This window comes from Crocodylus porosus, unplaced genomic scaffold (genome assembly GCF_001723895.1).
Source record: "Crocodylus porosus isolate Cpor-Errol unplaced genomic scaffold, CroPor_comp1, whole genome shotgun sequence".
Classification (NCBI taxonomy): Eukaryota; Metazoa; Chordata; order Crocodylia; family Crocodylidae; genus Crocodylus; species Crocodylus porosus.
In genome coordinates, this window is record NW_017728925.1 from 14307085 (window position 1) to 14329629 (window position 22545).

General features: G+C 53.1%; 1 protein-coding gene across 3 annotated transcripts in view; it reads left to right on the plus strand.

Moving 5' to 3' along the window:
* Window positions 1–22545, plus strand: part of LOC109314000 (retinoic acid receptor RXR-alpha) — a 214891-nt gene that overhangs the window by 144580 nt on the left and 47766 nt on the right. For all 3 annotated transcript variants that reach the window (XM_019540909.1, XM_019540907.1, XM_019540908.1), the window contains exons 2-4: window positions 2397–2662; window positions 12656–12806; window positions 13386–13565. In XM_019540909.1, coding sequence (XP_019396454.1) covers window positions 2453–2662; window positions 12656–12806; window positions 13386–13565 — 541 coding nt within the window. In that variant the 5' untranslated portion in view covers window positions 2397–2452. The remainder of the gene's footprint in view (window positions 1–2396; window positions 2663–12655; window positions 12807–13385; window positions 13566–22545) is intronic.

The window sequence follows — 22545 nt, forward strand, 5'->3', positions numbered from 1 at the left end:
CCATACTACGAGCGTTGGTGTAGAGGGATTTGAGGCCTCCTGTGGATGTGTGCACTGGCCCCCTAATCTCAGCATTGCCCGGGCCCCTGTTGCTTGCCTGGGTATACGTCCGCTCGTCGGTCTAGGCTGGGCTGTACTTGTGGGTGCTGCTTGGTTTAGCGGTCCAAGGCTTCCTCCGCCCTCGCCTTCCCCTTCCCCCAAAGAGCCTATTTTAAAGAGTGATCTCCTCAGGGAGGGAGCCTCTTTCTTAGCCCTTGTAATCCTGTTATGTCTACAATTTGGGGAAGCCAACGGAAAGCGCGCTGCCTGCCAGACACAATGGGCGCCGCCAGCCTACAAGGGATTACGAGCTGTGGTCGGAGCGCTCGGTGCGGAGACGACACAGCAGCCCTTTGTCTGGCCCGTTCCCGGCGCTCATCTCCTGGCTTGGGATATGTCATGTCCCCCCCATCCTGGTGCCTCTTTGCGGAGGGAGACTGCCACTTCCCCAGCCCTTGCCGCAGCGAGCAGGCCTGCAGACGTGCCCGGTGAAGCGGCCAGCGGGACAGCCTTGCAAGGAGGCAAAGGCAGCATCTGAGTTTAGCACGCTACTCATACGAGACCTGTTGGGAAGCTCCGGGACGAGTGCCTGGGATGGGGATGCTGCAGGCCCTGGAGCAGACTGGGTGTGTGAGCTTTGGAAAGACACATCGCTTTCTTTCCAAGCGTGCCTCTCTGTTCACGTGCGTGAGCCTGCAGTTCAGTGCTTCAGGCCCCCCTCATATGATATCAATGCCCCCCTGGATTTATTTGTGGACAAAGGATGCTCTTGGTTGCTACCTGCGAAGGTGGAGGGATGGCCCTGTTCTTCCTGGGGTCATATTTGGGCCCAGTGCATTGCCTAGCTGTTCAAGCAGGGCCCCATCACACAGGACTGGAGTAAATCAGCAGTAACCCAATGGAGCAGGTATTATGGGCCTGGCAGAGACCTGCTGGGTTTGGTGTATCGACCCTCAGGCAAACCACCTTCCAAAAGCCCCCGCCAACTTCAAAGCCCTGCAAAATGGGTCTGGCTCCGCCAGCCTATAATCACTTCTGAATTTCAGGCCTCTGATTTGCCAGCTGCAGAAGTGGGACAACAGCAGTGGGACACACGGAAGAGAGAGAACAAGCGTGAGGACCCCCTAATTGTCACCACCCCAGCACAGCTCTGAATGGGGGCAGGCGAAGCCCTCCCCTGCAGCCCAGAGCCCCGAAAGTCTTGCCATTCCTCTTGGCAGCCTCTGCAAAGGCCCATTATAGAAGCCTGCTTCCCCAGTGCTTTGGGTTGTTTTTCAGGCAGCGTGACAGGATGAGGAGGAAATGTGCCAGGAATGACTCCGAGTCTCCTCTCTAGAGAGAGCTGGAGTCTATTTTTAAACTCCTGCTCCCCCCCAACCCTGGGCCTGCAAAGGAGTTAGGGGGGCAGGCGGGAGGTTCGCAGCCTGGCGGTTGCCGCTTGCAAAAAACACCTCCGCAAAAGCGAATTCCAGCTCGGAGGCCTGAAGCGGCGTGAAGCAAGGCAGAGGGAGTGGGGCATCCTCCTCTCCCTGGACCCAGTGTAGACATGCAGCTGCCTCCTCACAAACCCACAAACATGTACCCTTCTCCATACACACAGACACACACACACACACAGTTCCCCACTCACAAAAAATAATGCACGCAAGTTGGGAAATACTCACCACACCCCTGTTCTCCTCCCCCTGCTTTCCCTTTACAAATATAAACTGCAGGCACACACATCCCAAGCAGACACATGGACACAGGCCACAAGCTGGGATACTCTTTCCCGATTACAAACATCTCACTTCCCCCTCAAAGACATGCAAACGCTTCCCTCTGCAAGCATAAAACACACAACGCATGTGCTCCCCTCACGGGGGTGCAGAAATGCACCCTGCCACTCTCAAGCACGCATGTGAACGTGCACACACAGTCTGCAACCCACGTGGACTACACTTATACCCCCACACAGAGATTCAGAAGTACATCCTAGGTTCAAGATCCTGTAGCAAGTCCTGATTATTTTCCTTCTTAGAAAGTTGGCATCTAGAGGCCTCAGACGTGGAGCAGACTTGTGGTAAAACACACAACCAAGGAGATGGTTGTGATAACTGTGTCATATGCAGCAATCCCAGTTGCCCAGTCGTTGTCAGAGGCTTTTAAGAGATGGTGCCGTATCAAGCTGGGGTGGAAGGTGCCCGATGTAGGGGCTGCACTGACTTTTGCACTAGAGAGAGGTGCTGGGAGGAAGCCGTGGGTGGCTGAGTGTGGGGAGTGGAGTGGGGATGGGGGCTGGCACCTTAGTGCTTGGCACCATCGCTAGACTATCGTGGAGGGAGTTTTAACCTTGACCTTTGCTTTGTGTCTTGCAGATTTCTCCAACCAAGTCAATTCCACCTCCCTGAACTCCCCAACCAGCCGGGGGCCCATGGCTGCACCTTCCCTCCATCCATCCATCGGGCCGGGGATCGGCTCCTCGCTGGGCTCAGCGGGCCAGCTCCACTCCCCCATTAGCACCCTCAGCTCCCCCATCAATGGCATGGGCCCACCTTTCTCCGTCATCAGCTCCCCCATGGGGCCTCACTCTATGTCAGTCCCCTCAACCCCCAACCTGGGGTTCGGAACCGGCAGCCCACAGGTAAGCCAGGAAGGGGGAGGCAGGGGAGACAAGATTTATGGATAAGCAAGAGGGGAGAAAAATAAACAGGAATGGCTGGCAGGTTTCTTTTGGGGAAAGGAGCAGCGATCTTACCCCCACCCACAAAACTGGAGGGGTGGCGAGACCCGTCTTGAACCATGCCAGTGGCATCCCTTTCTCAGGTCCTTCCAAACATTAGTAAAAGTTCCTTGGGGTTGCATCTACGTGGGACGCTGAGTGCACAGGAGCTCGTTACTGCTGTGCAGTAGCATCATGTGGCACAATGAGTGACACTTATTGTGCAGTAGTAATGAGCTCGTGTGCAGTCAGAGTCACCGAAAAGCTGTTTGGGGACCCCATCGAGCAGTAGCCCCAGTTCCTGTGCAGGCATTTAGTACTTGTGCATGCGAGTTGCACAGTAACAACCGTGCAGTCAGCTGTGTCGCACCCCAGCTCTGTGCCTGAATTTTGGGGGACTCTAACCAAGGCAGCAACAGGAGACTGAATTTAAGAACCAGGCGGCCTGGCTTCCCTCTGAGTTCTGCTTGCTGGAAGGCCCGGGACTTCAGTGGAGTTACTCCCTGTTTAAACGAGAGGCGTGCCAGACCCCATGTATAATGGTGGGTTTCGCTTCAAAGGGTCATGGACACAAGCTGCTTTGCTGGGCTTCCTGTCTTTGGGCAGCAAAGAAGCAGGGGAGAGGAGAAAAGATGACTCTCTGTATTCTGGGATAAGCTGAGGATCCTCCCTGTCCTGATACAAATCGGAGCAGCCCCCAGGCTGCTCTAAACTGCGCCTTTGCTGCAGTAAGCCCTATGGCCCAGGTAAAATATGGGTTGCATGTAGTACAGTGCGGCCCTCTCCCCCTGTGCTGCATTGTAAGCTCCTTTCCAATGGCGGTAAGATGACCAGGGGACCTTTCTTTATGCCAGGGGCATTCTCCAGGACTTTGTTCTGCCCTGCCTGGGGCCGTTTTACGCTGCTTCCCCCTTCGCTCCCTGGCTGCACTCGCTTCCCTTTTCTCGCAGGGGAGAGTGGTGTGGAGGAGGGGCTGGGCTCTGCCGACTGAAGATTATGTAAAAACCTCCAGCTATAAAGAGATAAGCCTGTTTTAAAAATAGCGGGTGCTGGGAGGGCTGGCGGGGCCCTGCCACCTGTTGCTGGCTGGCTATGGGGTACATGTTTAGCGAAAGGGCAGATTAAGGAATTGGCTCCCACCTGCCGCTCGCTGCTGGTTTATTTATTTCAGAGCTGCTCTGGGAGTCAAACACCTGCCGGCGCCTTTATTTTTGTATTAGCCTGATTTATTTCTAGGGCTAACACACTAGGGGACATTTTGTGCGTGCCTGGGAGGACGGATAATGTGGGGCAATAGGAGTGGTCCCTCGGCAGAGCCCATCCTGAATCAGTCTGAGCTGCTTCTACCGGGTTGTAAGTTGCTGCAGTGGCACGGGACCAGGTTGGGCAGCACCTGGGTGCAGGGTCACGGATGGGAGGAAAACCAGTTGCCTCTATTCAGGGCCTGTGGCTGGGCCTGATGGGGCATAGTGAGGCTGTGAAATCACCAGGGTGCTTGCCATGCTCCCTTTCTCTTGCATCCTTGCATCTCCCCATCTCCGCCCCCGCCTATTCCAGAGTTCAAGTGCAATGCCGTGTGAACTCAGACATATTCCTGCCCCCAGCACGGAGTTAACCCTGGGCTCAGTGGGGCAGACAGGCTCCTGGAAACCAAGAGGAATAGAGGCAAGCGTTGCTTTGGAGCCAGCCACTGCCCAGATAGTGCCATGAGAGCAAAGCCAAGGCTGGGGGAAGATGTGAAGCTGTAGGAACGCACGAGCAGCGAGCGAGGCGATGCGGGCAGGGTTTCAGTGCAAAGCCGCGGCTATTTTGGGAAGCCGAGACACACGGGCTAGGGGAACCGAAATAAACAGGCACCAAAAGGAAAAGAGGAATCGAGTCTAGTGGAGACCGAGTGCCATGGCATCGCTGGGCCCTGATGGTCCCTGTCATTTGCTCATACTCGGTCTTAAGTGGTTTTCCTGGAGGAGACATTTAGGACGTTTTCAGTCTACTGGGTTTTTCCATCTGTCCCCTGTCTGCAAGCATTAGGCCCCTATCCTGGTAGTGGCGGGAAGGAGCTACCTGCGCCAGCTTGAGAGGGAGGGAGTTCCCAGTCCCATGTGCATAGGTGGATGAAGGGAGGCCTCCTCTTGGGGAGGAGGACAGCAAAGGCAGGAGTACAGGAGCTGGCCCCCCTGCCTATCATGGTACCAGTCCACAAAGCGCTGGGGTTAATGAAGTGTGTGCTCCTGCGCTGCCGAGCGGAGATCGCACTGATGGAAGGTGGTTTGAATCAGATGGCAGATGCCACTTGCCATCAGGCTATGCCTCGTTAGCTCTGGAAAGCCAGCCGAGCAGAAGGACACTGGGAGGACTGAGGTGTGCAAGGCAAGTGCTGGGAATATGCAGCCCTCTTCTTGGCGACCCACGGGGTGGGGGTCTGGACACGCACGCTCTGCCCCGTGGAAAATCTGGTCCCGGCAGCGTTGATGGCTGTGCACAGGGGGGCAGTGCAAAGCCACGGGCTCTCCCCAGCGGATGCTTTCGGTGGCACTGCACTAGGCCAGGGGTGCTCGGGGAAGGTGCTGGCAGTCTGGGCCAGCTATGCCATCTTTCCCAGCTGCATCCCTGCTCCTCTCCGGTTCCCTTGGAGAACTTGAGGACCCTGCTGTGGCTGGCGGAGGGGCTGGGCATAGCGCAGGCGGGTGCCGTGCCAGCTTCCCTGGCAGCACAGCTTTGCCGCTGCTCGCTCTGACCTTCAGCTCCTGCTGTTGCAGGTCCCACCCATGCTGCTCTGCAGACGCACCTCGCTGCTGACCTGCGGTGACCCAGTTATTCCACTCCGGGGCCTTCCCCAACTCTTGCCAACGGGCTTCACTCTTCACCTCCAGTGCCTCTTGCTATTCCAGTTCTCAGGCCCCAGACAGCTCCGCTGATCTGACCTGCCGTGTCCCCTGTTACTCCTCTCTTGCACGCACCAAAAGGGTCCCCTGCAAGCAAGGCTTCCAGCTCGAGCGCCTCGACCCGCCCCGATTCAGCTGTTCTTAGGAAAAGTAGTGCCGCCCCCCCCACATCCTCGGTTTTCTCTTCCAAGTTACTCCAAGATGATTTGCGAGCACTGCAGCCTGAGAGATCCCCTCTGTGCGTGAGGTGCCAGGACTGTCCCCACCCGCCCATTTTAGGGATAGGAAAACTGAGTGCAGAAAGGCTAAGGGGTTTATCCTGGGTTGTAGAGCCAGCTTTTTTCAGCTGGGCCCAGCACCCAGGAGCATCTGTCGGGACCACCCACAGCACGTGGCATGTTCCTGAAACTAGTGCCACGGCAAGACAGGTGGGGTTTATTATCTTTAAACGACCCTAGAAGGTGTCTCTGGATGTTAGATGTTTCATTGGAAAGAAAGAGAAAAGTGACCTCCCGGTCTCCTTCTCACTCCCTCTTTTCGCTCGCGCGAGTGTCGTCATGCGCAGAAACAGAAGCAATAGCCTGTGGGTTGGTAGCAGACCCCCTTTTCCCCCTCAACAGCAGGTCTGGAGAGGCCTGGGAGAGGTGAGGCGTCATGAGATGTGGAGTTCAATCGTAGTCTCGGTGTTGCCTCAGATTATCGACAACAGTTTTGTTCTTTTGGAGGATTCCTCGGGACTATCTTAAGTCCTTTAGCTCTGGCTATTGCCAGCGGATGGGACTTCAGCAGCAGAGCTTAAAAGGAGATGCTCAAGCTAGAGGAAGGGAACCCAGGAGCCCGGCTGCCCAGGGCAGTTCTCGTTCTAGGCCGCGCTGCCCTGCACCCGTGGCACCCTCCGGATATGTGCGCGCCAAAAGCAGAAGTAGGTGCTGTCAGGCGCTCGGTGTGAAGCTCTGGGCTGGGCTCGCTGTCTCTCTCACCATGGCTCCTTCAGCCTTCGCTTCACAGCCTCAGGACCCAAGAGGAAGGAGCAGCAGGCGCCAGGGGAGAGTGTGGGAACCGAGAGGCACACGTGTAGCACTGCTGCGGTTTCAGGAGGTTGCTGAAAGAGGAAATAGAGGCATTTTCCCATCCATGGGCACTGACTCAGCAGCTGGTTGGGGCTCCTGCTGACTCATTGGGGCACACTAGCCAGCTTGGGGACCCAAGGGACGGGGTGCAGGTGCTACTGCGGCATCGCCAGCCTGACATTCGGATCCCAGTGAGTAAAGGAGAGTCTTCCCCCACGGAGCTGCCATTTCTACCAGCCCCTCCCACCCCTGCATGCATTAACTCCTCCACCCTCTGCCATCCAACAATGCTTGACTCAGCGGAGATCACTGAAGGAGCCTTAGTCCCTCCAAGCTCCAGTAGCAAGTTGATGTGGAGAGCAAAACGCGGGACCCCCGGGCTAAGCTGACATCCTCAGCTCTGGGAAGGGCATGCTCCTAGCAGCCAGAAGCATGCACACTCGGTGCTTCCTCATCCCTGCACCCACGTGCCCACGCCACAGCCTTGCCCACTCACGATTGCCATCACCGATCCTTCTGGAGCACGCTTAGTGACAGCGATTTTAAAGACAGGGGCTGCAACCAGCGGCAGTTCCTCCTAGGGAAGACTGGTCAAAATACCATTAAGTACTCTAGCCAAATTTGAACCTGCTCCAAGGACCTTGTGTCCTCATTTTCATGCTCCAAGGACCTTGTCCTCATTTTCAAAGCATTCACTAGGCGTGTTTCCTTGCAACAGGACTGAGCTTGATTGACATCAGCTGGTGGGGTATAATGGAGCACGTATGTACGGGGGCCTGCAGAGCGCACTGCAAGATGCATCTCTTTCAGGTAACACTCCACCTTCAAAACACCTGGCTGCCCACCAAGGACTGCTGCAACTGTAGATCCACGAGACCGTAAGGGACCCGGGACAAGAGAGGGAAGTCTTCCTGCCATGGCAGGGGGTCAGACTTGATGATCTGCTCAGGTCCCTTCCAACCCTAGAAACTGTGAAACTATGAAACAGGCGGCTGACGGCCTTTGACGTTAGCATGGTGTGCAGACACTTAGCGGGCAGGGTCTGGGTCCCTGGCTCTTTAAAGAGCTTCTAAAACTATGGGGAGTTCAGAAAATGAAACCTGATATGGTTTGCCAGAAAACTCTTGTGCAGTCGTTTTAGTTTGACCTCCTGTGTGATGGAGGTTTTAGAGTCGGGCGGTTCTTGCATGAAGCCAGTAACTTCTGGATGAACTGAGAATCCATGCCACCCATCCAGCCAGATCTCAGGCGACAGAGGACCCATCTCATCTCTGAATTGGATTAACGAGAGGCCTACAGCAAGCATTTAACAAGCAGAACGTGGGAAATGCATATCTACCCCTCCGATCCGAGCTTGTTTTGTTGCTGCTTCTCCTCCAGGGCTAGCAAATTGTACATTCAAGTCATTGAGAAAGCCGAGACCGAAGATTTTCCAGGAGCGCTCTGGCTGATGCTCTTGCAGGAGACGCCTCGCACTCAGCAGCATTATTTTTATGTTTCAGCTTCTCTTCCCCGATCTCTCAAGGGCAGCTGACAACAGCGGAGTCCGAAGAGGGAAGAGAAGAGATTTTTCTACCGTGCACGTGTTTCCTCGTATTGCGTAGGAAACGGGGCAGGCAGCCAAAAGGGGACATTGGAGCGGTTCAGAGGAAGTCTTAATGAAGACAGGATGGAGGAGGAGGAGGGGTGGAGCAGGGCTGGAGAAGACACGAGAGCCCTTGTGCTGACTCAGGGGAAGAGCCGTAGGTGGAATTTGAGGAACCAAAAGTGCATGGTCATTCACAGGGAAACGAGACGGCCAAGGGTGGGCTAATGCAGACAAGCACCGTTGCCCTCTATCGGAGCACGTCAGAACAACTCTGCTGCGTGTTCGAGGCCGGACCCTGCAAATAGCCAGCAAAATGCCAGGCCTTCAGCTTGGAGGGATGGCTGGTGCAGGGGGGTGGCCCTGAGGTCCACCTCGATCGTCCCTGTGAAGCCTGCAGAGCAAAGCTGCAGTCCGAGGTAGACGTGCTCCAAGCTCATTGCTAGGGAAGGTGGTGACGGTCATCGTGGGACCCCGCAAATCCCGCTGTCTGTCTGCGCATCTGTTCATCCATCTGCTGGCTTTAGCCTCTTTTCTACCTTGTGGAAAATTCATAACAGCAGCTGTCTCCCAATGCCTGAAGAAGGGCGTTTGTGTCCGAACGTTTGAAAAAGCAATCAGGACTCATAGGACAGGTGATCTCTTTTATTAGACCAACTAGATTTTTGCAAAAAAAAAAAAATTAAATCTTTAACTGCAAGCTTTTGGGCATAAACACCGTTGATCAGGCATTGGAGAAAAGACTGTGAAAGTTCTCCCAGGTAGAAATGCAAGTTCATATTTCATAGGATTTCACCGAGGAGTCAATAGATGGAAAACTCCTCTGGGCAGGCATTTCTTAGTTGTTAAGGTGTCTCTGAGCTCTGTTGTGAGGCTCTGTGATGATGCAAATGACCTTGAACGAAGGCAGGAGCAGGATCTCAGGTTTCAGGTGGTCAAAGATGCTTCATCCTTGTGACACTATGAGGATTTCATTAAAAAAATTGGCTAAAAAAATTTTTTTTTGCAAAAGTCTAGTTGGTCTAATAAAAGATCTCATCTCTACTACGAGTCCTCATTGCTTTTTCCTCTGGACCAATACAGCTGCAACCTGGATACCTCACCGAAAGTCTGAATATAACTTTTTCCAACTATTTAGTTGGTCTGTTAAAAGACATTACATCTACCCAAAGAACTTGGCCTGACGATACCCTTCGGTTAGGCTTTCATCCCATGCTCATCTCCGTGGGAAGTGAGCGCCCATTAAGTTTCAATCCAGTCTCACGCGTCAGTGAGATTCATGGACCTTTGAGACCTGGAGGGATTGGGCCCGTGGGTCTGAATGATCTGTCCTCATCTATTGATGGCAGGAGCCTAGGTGGGAGATGGGTGGGATGAAGCGTTCCTCTTGCAGGTAGGTCTAACCATGCCCTGGTTCGTGACTATTCATCAGCTAGACCCACTCGGGTAGAGCCAGAAGCAACTCTGGTGATTATCTGCTCTCACCGTCTGTGACCACGGGCCGCAGGACTTCCCTGAATTAGCTCCTGCTTCCAGTTCAGCGGTTGGGAATGAACGGGAGCCTCTTAAAAAAACACCACCATCCACTCTTGATTCAGGAATAGCCAATGGGGGAGAATCCCTTATTGCCTTTGGTAAGGTCTTCTGATGGTTAATTATCCTCCCTTTTAATAACAGTCACCCTAATTTTAATCTGAATTTTTCTGGCTTCCGTATCTGGTCACTGCACCTCTGTCTGATGGATTCAATAGCCTGGGACATTTTTATTTGCCATATAGGTGCTTAGAGAGCACGATCAGGTCACCTTTTCAACTTCTGTTTGGTGAGCTAAGGAAATACAGAGAGCACTGAAATAGCCTTAGAAACCTCCAGTGGATGCCAAACCATCGCTTAACTCTATTGCAAGAATCCTACCCCCCTGCCCTGTATTAAATCACATAGTTAGGCCAGAATCTGTCCTCAAGTATTTTGATGCAAATGCAGAGTAAATCCTGTTGACTTCAGCGGAGTTATCTTGGGTTCACACTCCAGAAACTGAGACCAGAATTGGACCAGGAGAGTAGAGGGCTTGATCCAGAGACCCATGCTGCCAAAAAGAGAAACTCCCATCACTTGAACGGCATTTGGATCAGGCCTGTAGGATCTGGCCATCACCTAAAAAGCTGCGTCTCGGATGCTGGAGCCTGCACAGCTGATTGGAAAGCCACAAACATGCCTCGTGCCAGGCAGGCAGTCAGGCTGATAAGGATAGGAAGAGAAAGCCTCCCTTTCCCTTCCAGCCTCTCCCAACACATGTTCTGTCTCATCACTTCGGGCCTCCCCTGAGATGACACGTCCACACAGAGGAGCCGAAGCTGTTTGAAAGAATCCATGAATTCGTGACCGAGCAAAATAGTGGCCGCAGGAAGGACTCGGTTGTGGCGGCGGTTGGCTTCTCAGATGGGAGTCGCCTATTCTCCACTGGCATTTGTGACACTCCCATGAAGAACAGGACACATTTCTCTAGCGTGGGATAGTCTTGTGTCTCTCCCCCAGTGGAGTTGTGTATCAAATAATTTTACCACTCGGAGCAAAAAACACAGACGAAGACCAAAACCCCGGTTGAACCATGATAATAATAGGAGGCATGGCTGCACGGTGCTAGGAATAACAACTTGCAGATTGGAAAATTCTCTGCTGTGTTTCCTACATGCCCTCCTAGAAGTTAGTTAGGGCAGGCGTGAGGACACAGATCCTCTGGCTATCTCGATGACTGGGAGTAGGTTAACCAAAGCAATGCAGAGCTCCCCTGGGGCTAATTTACCCCTTTGTCTGGCAGCACCTGAACTCCTAGACGCAGGGGGGAGCACAGCATTGCCCTGTCTTGGTGGGTGTCGCGAAGAGCAATGCACAAAGCACGGAGAGCTGCTTGTTCCCATATTGCAGAAACGGATCCGAAACCGCAGCTTGCCAAGTGCCAGGCTGCAGGCCTGCCTGGCAGGAGTGTGCTTCGTAGCACGTTTCTGCAAGTCCCACCATCTCCTCTGCCCTTCTTGCTGCCCCGATGGGGACAGAGAATGAAGAGGACCTGGAAAAGAGAAGGGAAGGGGAATTGCTTGGAGCCTGCATGCGGAAAAGGAAGGGGAGTGTCCTACGAAGCAGGCCTATTGCTGGGGTGACCTGTAATTCATCCTCTGAGGATCCTTCCCTTCAAGAGATAATGCTAAAAGACAGCCTATAAATCCCCCCCCAGTAAAAGCAGCCAGGCTGTAGTGTCCTGGTCTTCATCATCCCCAAGCCCGACCTCACAGCCAGGAGCCCTCCCCCAGATAATCACTGCAAATCATTTTCTCTGCCGCGAGTCCCGAGGCAGCATCTTCCTCACGCGCCGAGATAAGGGCTCTCCCCACGGAGGTGGGCGGAAAGGAATCTGCCTGCCCATTAAATCAACCGGGAACATGGTTTACAGGGCCAGCTTATTAGACAGCGGTGTCAGCCCTTCGTAGTTCCTCGGCTTTATAACAGGATTAGCCGCTGTCCCTTCCCCGGGTTGTAACGTGAACCTGGGATCTGCGTATTCATGGAGGCATGATGTCATCCGGCTGCACGGATTAATTGCCCAGGTCAGCTGCCTGCAATGGGCTTGGCTCTGTGCTGCTGACTCTTGTTCCACAGCAGGGGATCAGAGCACAGGCCTTTGATCTCCGGAGACCTACCTTGAGCTCCCAGGATGCTGGCGATTTCAAGCTGGGTTAATTCGGACTAACCTCTTTCCCAGTTGCACCTAACGGGGGCCAGCTGGCATTGTCTGCAGGATTTGGATCGGAGAAGGAAGGACCAGCCCTCCATTCAGCTCCCTTCCCAGAGGTGAACAGTGTCCACAGAGCTCTCTTGGATAGGGCGGGAGCCCCCTGCAACCTCTGAGGCCCCTGCTAATGAGCTTTGCAAGCTGATTATGTCTGCTCTTTATTGGATAGGGTTGTTGTGCAAAGGTCAGGTAGCAAAGGGTTGCAAGCCAGGATCAATTTGAGGGATGAGGACTGGGAATAGAAACCAAGTGTGGAAAAGCCAAGGGCTTACAAGCTTGGATGGAGGTGAACCGACAGCTTGATAAGTCCTGGGCCTGTCAGGTCAGGGTGAGGTTTATTGGTAGAGTTATGTGGGACACTGCGTCCTCAGGTGGCAGCTGCAAAGGAGGTGCAGAGCTGGAGCACAGTCTTCCCAGTTCACACATCCTCCCCTCCCACCAGGGAAAGCAAACCTGCTCCAGACGGCTCATCTGTGTCGTTTCCCTGCATCCCAGAGATCTGAGTCCATGTGCATGCGCAGCACACACAGAAGGGGTGGTCATTCTCTGCTCGAACGTAACCAGTCTCCTTTGCTTCCCTCTGTGCAGCTCAATTCTCCAATGAACCCTGTCAGCAGCTCAGAAGACATTAAACCGCCCTTGGGGCTCAATGGGGTCCTTAAAGTGCCAGCACACCCCTCAGGAACCATGGCCTCCTTCACCAAGCACATATGTGCCATCTGCGGGGACCGATCTTCAGGTAAAGCCTGGTGCCTGGCTCCAAAAATGCTTTACAGGGGATGCAAGAGCGGGGAGGAGGTGGCCCCCGGGGGAGGATGAATCCCTGTCCTTGGTTTTTATTTGCCTATTTGGACGGTCACATGCCCTGGTTCCCTTAAGGCAACCCAGTGCTTAAGTTTTGTCTGCCATATCTCATCATCTGCCCTTCCCCTCTGCTTTGGGCAGAGCAGGCAGCAGGTTCAACTCCACTGCCTGGGCCTGGAGAGCTGAAGGGCCCCTGTTGGTCCTCATGCCAAGTGGGGATGCTGGGAGCAGCTTCTTGAGGCTTTATGGGAAGTAGGTAGGACAAACGAAGCCTCCGGACATGTCCTTTCACCTGCGCGCACCCTCATCACAGCACCCAGAGACACTCTGACATGCTCATTTGGCCACCTTGAGGCCACGGGGTCCCTCTCCGGCCCTATAGCTCCAAATCACATACTAGACAAGCCACGGCCCATGAAAACCTGGAAGGGAAGGAGGGAGAGGAATAGGGGGAATAGTCGGGTGCCTGTCCGGTGGGCCCAAGCAGCCTGCCTGACCTCTCGCTCCTCCGCAGGTAAACATTACGGCGTGTACAGCTGCGAGGGCTGCAAAGGTTTCTTCAAGCGTACGGTGCGGAAAGACCTCACCTACACCTGCCGTGACAACAAGGACTGCCTGATCGACAAGCGCCAGCGCAACCGCTGCCAATACTGCCGCTATCAGAAGTGTCTGGCCATGGGCATGAAGCGAGAAGGTAAGGGACGTGGAGCAGCAGCCTCCAAAAAGCAGCCGCGGTGCTGCAGGTTCAGGCGATTCCTCCATGGGCTGTCAAGTAGAAGCTCCCTCCTCTTGGTATCCCTACAACATAACCGGCACCAAAGCAATACTTCAATGCAGGGCTGATCCTGAGTGCAGCCAGTGGCATGTGGCAGAGATTTCTCCAGGCCATCTCTGCTCCGAATCATGCTGTTGGCTGATACCTAAAGGGTGGGTTTGCTCACCTCTCTTACGTATATTTTGCTCTGGCTTCACAGCTGTGACTCCACTAGCCCCAGAAGCGATGGGGCAGACGGAGGCTAGCTTACACACCAATAAGTGGGCATGATGGAGGTAGGCTGTGAGATGCACCAGATCGTGAGGTTGTAGTGAGAGGTCTCCTGAGATAGCGGTGCCACTAAAAGTTGGCACAAGGCAATGGATGGCGAGGCTAGATGGGTGCCCGAGAGCAGGATGCTGCTCTGGGTGACTTGCTTTGTTCTTTCACTATCGAGGAAACTTGTATGAGCTTCTTCCCTGCCAGATTGCCAATTCCATCACTAACAAGCAGCAGCCACATCCCTGGATTGTTCTGACCTAGGTAGCACCCAGCTGGGCACAGTGTCATAGCGACACACTTTCCTTTTTCCAACCCAGGCCTCAGAAAAGCCAACACCACAAAGGGATGCAGCAAAAGAGGGCTGAGCAATGTGAGATATTGTTGAGTGGCATTTGCTGATGAATTTTAAAAGACGCTTTTCCAATTCTCAGACGGCCGTAAAGCCTGTAGGAAGGGGTGAACTTAGGGCTGGCTTTTAAGGTAAAAAGCTTTTGGATTCAATTTATTTTGGATGACTATGACTAAGATTGCTGTCTGGGTCAGCCCGTTGTTTTATACTCAGCCTGATCTGAAATGACGTTAAATCTTGGAAAATGGGACACTGTCATGTTTTTAAAAACAGCCATATTGTGGCAGGGCACTGGGTGTGCCTGCCACTTTAAGGCCCTGGAGCTGGCAGCCTCCAGGTGCCTGAGGAGGGCAGCCATTTTGGGCTCAAGGCTGCCTATATAGACGAGGCAGTGGGGCTGTTGGGGGAGAAGTAACAACATCGCCCTCTCTCTGGGTTCTCCTCCACAGATTTGGGGAGCTGGGGTACCTCACACCATGACTGGTGCCTCAGGGTCTCACAGGGGACTTTCACTGCCCCCCTGGGCAGCAGGTCATGATGCTACAACCGGTGTTATCTTTGACCCACACTCTGCCTCTCAACAGTGGAGGACTTATTGCATCAGGGCTCAGCTCTCGCTCTCTCTTGGGTATGACTGGAAACTGCACCCTGCTGGGAGTGGGTGGCCTGGTGGGGCTCCCAGTGGTGCAGGAGCCCCCAGGAAATGCCAGGCCAGTGATCACCCTGGTGAAAGGCGGGTCGGGGCGCCTTAACCCCTAGCCCTCACCTTGGGGTGGGTCGTGGTACACCGGAGGTAGTTGTGGGGGTTTGAGTCCCTGAGGAGGAGAGTTGGGGCCAGGCACGGCTACGGCCACCTGAGCCCACCTGTGGAGGGAAGCCCCGAGACCCCAAGTAAAGGGGGGCAGTGTGTGGAGCCCTGTGAAGGGAGAGGGGGGCTCAGCTAGAGGGTGAGAGAGCTGAGTCCTGACCCCAGTAAGTCCGCCAATGCTGGGAGGCAGAGTTTCGGTCAAATATAACATCTGAGCCCCAGTTGAGAGGGGACTAGTGCTGTGGATGCACAGCGAGAGGGGGCAGTGATCAGAAGCCCCAGAGAGAGGGCAATGTGGATCCCTGTGAAGGGAGTGGGGGCTCATCCAGAGAGAGCTGAGCCCTGACCCCAATAAGTCCTCCACTGTTGGGAGGCAGAGTGTGGGTCAAAGATAACACTGGTTGTAGCACCACAACCTGCTGCCCAGGGTTGGAGTGAGAGTCCCCCTGTGAGACCCTGAGGCACCAGTCATGGTGTGAGGTACCCCGGCCCCCCATGTCCATGAAGGAGGACCCACAGAGGGGGACCCTGGGATAAGAGTATGGGTCATACATCAGGGCCTGACAGAGCTTCCGCTGACTGGCCCAGGTGGCGGCCAGGACCAGGAGGGTCAGAAGGGCAAGGAGGCCCACCGAGAGGGATGCCCAAGAGCCAGGGGCCTGGGGTCCCGACTGGCCTGGAGGTGGGCCAGGGCTAGTGTGAGCCGAAGGTCCCAGTGAGGGGACCACACCTGAAGGGGAACCGATGGCAGGGTGATATATGGCCTGGTATGGCGGCAGCAGAGTCCGCCTGAAGGGAGGAACCCAGGTGGGGTCCTACAGTAGGATTCTGGGCCCCATCATGGGGGACTGGCACATATGAGAACATCATGATGTCATCAGCAAGGCTTGGGCTGCGGTGTAGGGGAGGAATGGAGCTGCAGATAGCGCCCCCTAGCAGCGGGGCAGAAAATGGGCAGCCTCCTGCCTAATTACATCTATTAATTAATCAATTAAGACCAAGGCATGGCAGGCGAGAAGGTGGGTGGTTAGCCCAAGAACAGGTGGGTGGGCCTTGCTGAGATTGGCCCCGGTAGCCCCCCTGCTGCACATATGTTATAAGCTGCTTTCCCTGGGGTAATTAGATTGATCTTATTCTTTCAAGTTTTATAATATAGCTCATTTTTCATTGTTTCTTTACTTTGCATTTTGCACTTCACTTCGCACGATAGCGAAACTGGACTGAGGGGCAGCATCTATTAGTAACTGGATTCTCTTTCTGATTCCCACGCATAAGCCTGGCAATGTTGTGCTTCGGTTTCCACTACCAGTCTTTGAGCCCATTGGAAAAAAGCAGTCAGGCAAACATGTTTCTGCTGCAGTTCCCTCTCCCACTCCCCACTTGAAAATGAAGTTGGGCCTAAACCTCCTGACAGCATCCCTCTAAAGCATCAGTGACTGGAGCGTCCGTATGACTGCAGAGTAACTATGTGGAAATAGCCCCTAGGTACGTCTCCGCTCGCTGGTGCCTTCTCCCCTTACATTTTCTGGGTCACGTCTACATCTGCATCTTCTGAGATGTGTCCATTCCCCTCTTTGCTGCAGAGTCGGTCTAAGTTGCAGGAGAGCCGGGCTACAGACCGTGTCTCTTGGAAGAGCAGTTAGTCTCGTCTGGAGCACTGATGAAATAGGGCAGTGCTGGAGCCGCGTCTTGCGTCTAACAAACCCTGACAGGCTTGATTTATGGGGTTATGTAAGGACCCACACATGTAGATTCTTCAAATGTCAAAGCCATCTCTGCTCGAGACGCTGGGAGCGTCCAGAGGCGAGCGATTAAAAGGGCATTCAGCAGGGGCGAAGCGGGGTAGCTCTCCAGCAAGACCGAGAGTACCAAATTCCCAAAGGGTCCCTTCTCCTCCCCCTAGCAAACGTAACCCTTTGGTGCCAGGAGTAGAGATTCAGGGCGGGAGGCCATCATGGGCTTTATTTCAAGAAAGACTAAATTTCCGACAGATGTTCTGGACGCTACACAAGGGCGGTGTTGTTAGTCCGTTATTATTATGTGATAATAATAATGCTGTCACTGCAGACAGTCCTTTAGTAGTCCTGCCATGTGGCAGAAGCTTTGTTCGCTGTTACGGCGGCTGACGTCGAAGGCCGATAGCCGCGCTCTCCCTCCGAAGCGAAAGACATTGCTGTGGCATTTAGGACAGGAAGTCTGCGGGGAGGGGGGTTTGGGATGGGAGCTGAAGCAAACCAACCCCCCAGTTTTTTCAGAGCAAACAGGAGCTTCCAGTTGAATATGATAATAGCTTGGCTGCTCTTTCTTCTCCTTTTTACTGCTCTTCACCTTGCCACCCCCGATCGTGTTGGTTTTGAGGAAGCGTGCTGGAGAGTGTTTTTGGGGAAGTGAGTGCTCTGGCATTTTAATACGACTGTCAGGAAGAGGAATATCCTCCGCTCAGCTGGGAATGGGTTTGCGCCTTCCCACTGCCGGCAGCAGGAGGCAGGTTTCATGGCACTGCTGTGGCTGGGTCTACAGGCAGACTGCAGCCCTCAGTCAAGGGAAGAGGACTGCCTGCCTTTTCCAGGGAAGGCCGGAGCGTCCCCCCGTGTCCCCTGGCAGGACCGCTCACCAGGTACATTTCCCGACAGGCGATGGAGAGCAGGAGAAAGTGCTCTACGCCCCCAATCAACCTTGCCTCCCATGCAGGGGTGACCTGAGTGCTGGGAAAAGGAGCAGACAGAGCCACGAGCCAGCACAAACATAGCAAAACCAGCAGGGAATGTGAAGGAGATGGAGCAAATGGGGGGAAAAGGCTCTTGACCTTCAGATAGAGCATGCTGGCTGTGGACAGTGGCAGCCTCTTGGTATCACATGTTGCAGTAAAAGCACGATAGGGGCACTTGCGAGGACATGCCGCACCATCAAGTCCCATCAGCAGGGAGACAGGCATCCATTTGCAGCTTTGCCCTGTTGTAACGAGGCCCTGTTGAGCTGAGTCTGCTCTCCTTGCCCAGCTTTCCCTCTCCCCACCCCGACGCACGGTCACGGTCCGAGTGGAGCGAGTCCCGTGCCCGTGACGCTGCGAAGGAAGCAGCCTTCTGCAGAGGGACACGGCTGCGCCGTCAACAGGACCATGACGCTGTCAGAGACCATTAGCGGTCACTGGTGGATACTGGATTCTGTGCTGGATAAAAGGCGCCGGTCAGGGGGTCAGCTCTGTGATGTGGACTCACTGAGCTGTCTTACCGAGAGGTTAAAGGTCTTTATATTCAGCAAAGGTGCATGCTATTCTGAATAGAAATACAAGATTTCCCCAATTTTTGTTTTTTTTCATTAGCCGTCAGTTTGCTGCCGAAGGCTGCGGTTGTCTTCAGGAACGTGAAGCATTTTTACTGGAGGTTGGGGCACCTCCTTCTGTATGGCTTCTTGGAGGAACCAAGTCAGTATTATGGAAGAGATTCCACCAAATGACTCCAGAAATACAGTATTGTGGTGCATGTTGGGGGTCACTAAGGGAAAAAAATAGGTGAAGATGATCTAGTAAATAAATGTGTGAAGAACCAAGTGGACTAAACGTAGCAAAATCCTCCTGATATCAGTGGGTAGCGCAGGTGCTTAGGATGACACAAGGCAAATCAGCTCAGCATCTCTTGGAAGTCTGTTCCTATGGGATTCAACCTCATGGATGAGCAAAGGGAAGATGGAGGAATAATACCAAGTAAGATCCTCAGGGCTCCTGGTGTGAATGATCAGCTGCAGGGCAAAAGTACCCTAGGCAGAGAGGTGGTGGCAGGCGGACCGAGCAGTCCAGGCTTCAGGGCTTCTCAGCACAAGAATAATTGGTCCTGAATCAAAATGGTGCCCAGTGGTTTTGGTCCCTGTTATTTAAGGGCCTGCTTTTCCCTTGACAATGCATTCATGGAAAGGTGCTAATCTCTGAATTTACAGCTTTCATGGGAAGGAGCTGGGCCAGCAATGGGGTTCAGGATGGAGAATCCTGGCCTGTGCTTGACTCAATGAGATGAGCATAATTCAGACTTGGCGCCTGCTATATATAATGGGCCTGTTTTCAAGCAGGAAGGAAACGAACACCTGGCATGGGGGTGTCTCTAGGAGCCTGCAGGATAGGTGGCTTGGGATGGGGCCAGAATTGAGACTGGTGGTGGTCCTGGAGGTGGGTGAACTGGGGCGCAGGAAGAGCTTAGTGGGATGAAGGCCAGCAGAAAGCCCTGCTAACAGGATTCTTGAACAGGCAAGAGACCTGTATTCAGTTTAATGAGCTGAATGCACAAGGACCAAAGGACCCATTTTTCTTGTGCCTTCATTCTTTAGGCTCCCAGAAGGGGAATGTGACCAGAAGTGTGGGGGTGCATATATTTCAGTAGAAAACCGGGGGGAAACTGAGGCAGCAGTGTCACATCCCAAGGAGGCGGATGCTGCTATAGCAGACAGATGTAAATGTGGAAGAAAAATCACCTCTGGGAAAGTGCAGTGGTTTGGGGCCTCGGCCGTGGACCCACAAATTGTCCAGGGGGCTCTGGCTCTCTCCTTCTCCCTGTTGGCCCGGCCAAGCTGACATGGTGTAAATCAGGTGACTGTTAAATTCTTCCAATTACGGCAATTGCCTGGGCAGCACCACTGTAAAATTATAGGTCCATTAATTAATTTCTCAATGGTGGCAGAATTCCCGAGGGAGTACATACAGTACACTGGCCGTGTGAGGACTCTATTAATTCATTTTGATTAACATTATCACAGTGAATACCAAATGAATTCATAATGATCAGCCAGTTATTTAAAAGTGTGACAGATGGGATCTGCATAACCCTAGGAGTGCACTGGTACAGGGCAAGCAGATCTCAGAGCGTGGGGTGTATGGAAAGGAGGGTTTGGACGTATGGGGGAAATCCTTTGAGATCTCGTATGGCGTGAGGAGACATTCGGGGGGCAAGCTTTAGCCGGCGTAGCTCTGTACAGCTCTGTTGGCTTCCCCTGGTCTGTAGTAGTTTGCATCAGCTGACAATGAGGCCTGGAGCGAGTTATTTATAGATAGGTTTGTAATAGGCCTGGACCCACTTTGCCACCTACCTGATGGCCGGTCTTGAGCTAATAGTGCCTCAGTTGCCCCATCTGTAAAACGAGACTAAAAGTACTTCCCCACCCATCACTCTATGAAATGTTCTGAGGTGCATGGTTGAAAGTGGGCTGAACAAAAAGCTCTCTCTGGCCCCGGTATATTGAATCCCAGTGTGTTGGCGGAGCCCCCTTTGCACTCTTCTATTCCCAAATTTGAAAATGCCCCCCATACAGAGAAGATGTGTGCAGTTAGCAACCTGATTTGCCCATGTGGTGGAGAGTTTGCACTGTCAAAGAACCAGGTCTATGCACACCTGGCCCCCAGCGCAGACACCTGGGGCAGTCTGCACGTCTAGGTGCAATAACGGTGAGCAGAACAGATGAGCATTTTGTTTCGTGGGTGAAAAAAGGATGTGCATGTCCGCACGATCTTTCCCAAAGGCAGCCTCTACTGCGGCCTCGTTCTCTGCCACGTGCCATTCCCCATCTGAGACCTCGGCACAGCTCTCTCGTCCTGCTCTTTCCCTCCCCCTCCAGCACCAAATTCCTCCACCTACTTCCTGCTGCCTCTTCTTCCCACCTCGTCACCACCTTTCCTTTCATGTTGCCTGCCCGGCGTAACTTGGCATCCGACCCAGTATCTGAGCCATTCGCCTGCTGCCCGAATTCCCTTGATAACCCTCCGTTTCCCCAAAGATGACCAGCATCTCTAGTTTAGGCTCAAGTCCTGGGCCGGTGACAGCATGATCTGGTTTCGGTTGCCCGTGCTCCTAATCTAAACATACCCCGTTTTCTAATGTAAACTGTTACGACGTCTTACTAATAAAGCCCGGGCTAGCAGCCTTCGTTCCATTGCAAAATATGTTGCTCTAGAGACCCAATTTATAGCTACTTAAATAAATACCTGATTCCTGTCAAAGAAATGCTTTTCCTGTAGCTCCAATGGTATTTATGTGTCATGGATGTACAGTAAAACCCTCTTACCGAGTCTTCCAGATCTTGCAGGAGTAAAAAAAACCAAACCAAACCAAACCAAGTCTCAAGTGCTGATGGAGAATAATACTATGATCCCGGGAACAAATATGGGGAACAAGAGAGACTTCGGCTATATCAGTAAATGAAAATCCATGCAAGAAGAGAGAAACCCTGATTTCATAAATGGCTGAGGAACGAAAGAAGCTTATTTAAGGCAGCTGGGAGCGCGTGTATGAGAAGTGCCGACAAATTAGTCCCTCTTTTGAACTGTGCTTAGGAAGGGGGAACACATGAGAGGTACTGATGTAGATCAGGTTGGGATGGACCCAGGTAGGGAAGGCCTATTCATGCTCCAAGCAGCTTTTAATGACCCAGGAAAGATTTGCATCCAGGAGGGGTTCACGTGTCAAAGCCAGTAGAGAAATGCGTGCACTAGCAATGTGGGGAGGTGAGAAGAAGGAAAAGGTCCCAATTACCTGGTCTCTGGGCACATGTTAGACTATCAGGCTTTGCTTAGGAGATGGTATTGGTGTAAGTGGGGGGAAGGGGAGGAGTATAGAAATGTCAGATATCTCTTGGCATTGAAGTCTCCCCTCAGGGCTTCCAGCTGATATATTTGAGAAAGGTCCTGATGCCAGTTCTGATGAACATGCCTTATTGATTCTGGCACCCAGAAACTGTGATAACTCATTAGTGGAAAGCATTGTTCGCCATAGAAATTACTGCCAGCTGCACAAGGCTTTGTTTCCTGTGCACTGTCTTCTGCTAAGTATCAGATATTCATCCAAATAAAGGTTGCCAGCCAAAGACCCGGAGTGATACGGGGAGTACTTTTGTGGCCTGGGTGTTTGTATCCCAGAGTGTAAACCTTGTCGGGCACGTCTTGGTGCATGGTGAGAGAAGTCTGTCCTGAACTGGGAAATGCTCTGCGGACCCATACCCAAGTGGGGACCTTGGTGCCAGCCTCAGGCAAGGAGACTCCAGGGATTGAAGGAGCAACTACTCTTTGGAGTACTTTGGTTGCTGGTGAGAGTGAGTCTCTGTGACTCAGTTTCCCATGGCAGATAAACACAGGGGTGCCTTAGAGTGACCCCAGGAAGTCAGCGAGGCTATCTGTGTTTTCACCACCTGAATGGGGCCCGTTGCTTTTCCAGAGGTGAAGCACAAGATACTCTTCTCCTGTTGACCGTCACTTGGTGCTGGGCTTAGGAATGCAGAAGGCAGGGTAGATATGCACCTTATAAACTAAATCAGAGCTGTATAGCATGAGCTTTCATGTGATGCACCAGATGCATCTGATGAAATAAACCCTCTGCTTATAAAAGCTCTGCTTTAGTTAGTCTATAAGGTGCAAATCTACCCTGACTTCTGCTTGACTCATGTAGCTAATGACTTCTGAAAGCCAGAGGGAAGCCTGTTTTTGATGTCCGATACAGCAACCAAGG